Consider the following 3584-nt stretch of genomic DNA (forward strand, 5'->3'; position numbering starts at 1 on the left):
TTCATTACTCACACAATCTTGTACCAATGGTGTTAAATTATTTTTGGATGAAGTTCTCCCTTTTTTGGTTCTTTTCTCAAAAGCTGACTTTAACCTGTTCGTGCATGGTCTTCTTTTTCGCTTCATTGCTAAAGGGCTTGCACCATCAGTGTCGGGTATTGTACCGATGACCGGATTGTTATACTGTAGTTCGCCTTCTTCACTAATTATGTTATTTGTGATCATTGAACTGCATCCAAACCTTTTTCCGAGGAAGTGAAGTTCTTTTTCCAAGTCATTACAAGCAGTTTCCGACTCACAAGAAACCTCAGTTATTTCATAGAATCGTTTGCACAGAATTTGGTATCTTTGCATGGTTGGTTCATGATAGGAATTACTATATGCTGCTCTAATCAGAGTGTGCCTTCTACGGATATTTTTGGTCCACCGCCTTAGAACATATTTTTAGGGGACACTATAAGCATCTTCCTGACCAAATACCAAAAGGCAATGGCGATAAATGATGCCTCTAAACTCAAATAATAGGCAAGAACATGTGCAATGTTTTGTCTCTGGATCAAGTTGCACCTTAAAAAATTTATCTGCACATTTACCCTCCCACATGCGCTCCTCTTTCATTGTGTAAGTGTTAAAGAAGTCATCCTTCACGGTTTCTTTGATGAAACAATTCATCCTTGACCGAAACTCCGTTTGGACTTCCTCAAACCTTGCATGAGTGTACTCTAACTGAAATTGTCTCTCGATCGGTGACTGAGAGCCACATGTAACCTTCATGTTTAGGGACGAGAAATCAACTTGTATTTCTTTTTGTGCCTTAACTCTGGGGGCATTGTCGTATTGAACCACAAATTGTTGAAGTGTGGTACTATAATTTATAAATCCATCAAAGAAAGCATTCATTCCCTCACTTCTTTGAGTAGTTGACATGCCTGCCCAAAAATGATTCCTCAAGTAATAAGGAACCCATTTCTGTCTCTCTTCATACAAAGTACATAACCATTCATTCTCCTGTAATCCATGCCTCATTAGTAGTTCTTCCCAACCGTTCCTAAATTCCGTTGGACAACCACAGTCGTAGACAAGCTTGTTCAGATCAGTTTTGATGGCAGATATTGTTTATAACCTTGAAATTTTTCAGGCAACTTTTTCATTATGTGCCATAAACACCATCTGTGCCTAGTATTTGGAAATACTTCTTGGATGGCATTCGCCATTGCCCTACATTGATCAGTTATAATCCCAATTGGTGGCTTATTACGCATGCATCTTAGCCAACACTGGAATAACCATACAAAAGAGGCAGTGTCTTTGGACGACATCAATCCATAACCAAGTAAAATGGAGTTACCATGATGGTTAACTCCGACGAAAGGCGCAAAAGGTATGTCATACTTATTTCTTAAATATGTGGTGTCGAAAGACACGACATCATCAAATTCTTCATAGGCAGCTCGAGTTCTTGCATCTGCCCAAAACACACTACAAATTTTATTGTCTTCATCCAATGCAATGTCATAAAAGAAATCGCTATTTAAATCTTTCATTGATGAACTGGTAATAAGTTCATCTTTCCTCCATTCGTGTGTTTTCTGTAACATGCAAAACCAGATTCCTGGTTGCATGAGTTGATCCTATCATTCTGAGTATCTCGCTGGTTTTTATGTTGGTTATAGCTCTTAGAATGTGCTGTAGAACGTTAAGGCTTCTGGTAGAAGGAGAACCCTAGTCTATATCTGTGAACGTTCGGATATCTTAAGAGGTAAGGGAAGCTTATTAATTTAATTTATATGACTATGTGTTGCATGAACGTTCGTTGACTTGATTTGATATGAAAAATGATTGTGATATGTTATGATGCATGAAATGTATGAAAATTCTATGATTCGATGGTATGAGATATGTAAAAATTGTTTATGGTATGAATGTAGAAAGGTGTGAACTATATGTTAAGAACTGAATTTGAATAATATTGATTCTGATAAGAAATTTCCCTTAAGAAAGTGTACGTTCGTTACTGAACGGTCATTGACCGTTCGGTTCTTCTGGTAAACATAGTTGAAATGGGATTCTTTCATTTGGAGAGAATCATATTTGAGGACGAGCGTCTTCACTTCGGAATACTGTGTATGAGCGTTCAGCCAAGAACAGTTGGGTATTAACGTTCGGTTATAAATCTAAGTATATATGTAATTGTATATTTTATTGATCGTAAACACTATTTCAATATTATTGTACTATGTTTATCAAGGCTTTTTATGTTAAAGCATTAGTGCTCGGTCTTACACCAGGCACTCGTTCCATGTCCTTAAGCTAATATCAATACGAGTGTTCGTTTAAGCCCTCTAGGATTCGCTCTCTATAGCGTTCAGTCTTTGACTGACATTTTGATTCCTTGGTACTAAACTCAATTAAATACCAACGTTCAGTTTTCTTCATGTGAATCACTCTAAGTACCAGTTTTTGAATGCTTAGAAATATCCTTATCCATTGATTTCACACTAGAGTCCACGTCCTTGGGTTGGTTTTCTTTTAATGTTCTGAGTGAGTTCTCAAGAGTCAGTTCATCTAATTGACTAAACGTTGAAATTGACGTTCGTCCCATTCGTCCTTGGAATATATTATTGTACTCGTTATCTCTCATTTTCATTCCACGTGTTCGATCTTGTTCTCCGTTCGGGTTGAACGTTCGTCATTTTAGAGTTTATTGAAATCTTTGTCCGAGATAGTTCACTGAGATATTTATTAATGAAAGATGAAGAAAATGTGATTTAGAAATGTTGTGGATTATGGACGAGCGTTCCGGGGAGGAACGACTCATGTATGAATACTAGAATTGGTAAAGTATGACTGTGGGCATGCTAAGCTGGCCGTTCATCCTGATGTTCCATGAGTACTCGTCTTCACGTAGAGGAGGGTAGGTCATGTGTGGGAACGGCAGGAGGTCCTAGTCCTTAGGGGTACTTTGGACAGAGAGGGCTAACCTCGGGTGGCAGCTGTTGAGTGTATCCCAGTTACTACATCACCCGAGTGCACGAACGCCTGTAGCTACACAGATTTCATACAGTCCGGACGGTCAATCTAGTGATAGGCTTCGTAGTGATACCTGTGTTGAAATGCTATTGTGTGTGTTGGATGGTTTAAATTATATGGTGATACATAAATTAAATTACATAAGCTTACCCTGTGTTTTTCCTTGTGTTGTCTCGTCTTGTGCGTTCGTCTTGTCGTTACAATGATCATCCGTGTGGATGTGAGCAGATGGTGATGTGCTGCTGGAGGAGACGCTAGAAGAAGAAAATTTGATCGAAGTAGAAGTAAAGGCCGAACCGTAGTATGTTCGGTTAGTAGATAGTAGGTTATTATGAGGTGATCGTTCGGTCACCTCCTCTCTTTTGTGGTTATCTGACCGTTCGGTAATTGTCTTTTGTAAACCGTTCGGTCATGATTTCTCTTATCTTAAACAGTGTAGTTGGAAATTTTATGTAAGGTCGTTCGGCCATAAGCGTACGTCGTTAGTGTAAAATTGAATTGATATATTATTAAATGTAATTAATTCTATGATATGGTTTATTACTGTATTTTTG

At 38.2% G+C, this 3584-nt stretch overlaps 1 protein-coding gene across 1 annotated transcript; it reads right to left on the minus strand.

The window, feature by feature from the left end:
• Positions 1–444: 444 nt before the first annotated feature.
• LOC124847442 (protein FAR1-RELATED SEQUENCE 5-like) lies at positions 445–1544 on the minus strand. The gene is made up of 2 exons (XM_047324933.1): positions 1124–1544; positions 445–929 (listed from the first exon to the last, which is right to left on the minus strand). The coding sequence occupies exons 1-2, from the start codon at positions 1542–1544 to the stop codon at positions 445–447; spliced, it is 906 nt and encodes a 301-aa protein (XP_047180889.1).
• Positions 1545–3584: the final 2040 nt, after the last annotated feature.

Source organism: Vigna umbellata, chromosome 3 (assembly GCF_029865625.1).
Source record: "Vigna umbellata cultivar VRB3 chromosome 3, Vumbellata_1.0, whole genome shotgun sequence".
NCBI classification, from domain to species: domain Eukaryota; kingdom Viridiplantae; phylum Streptophyta; class Magnoliopsida; order Fabales; family Fabaceae; genus Vigna; species Vigna umbellata.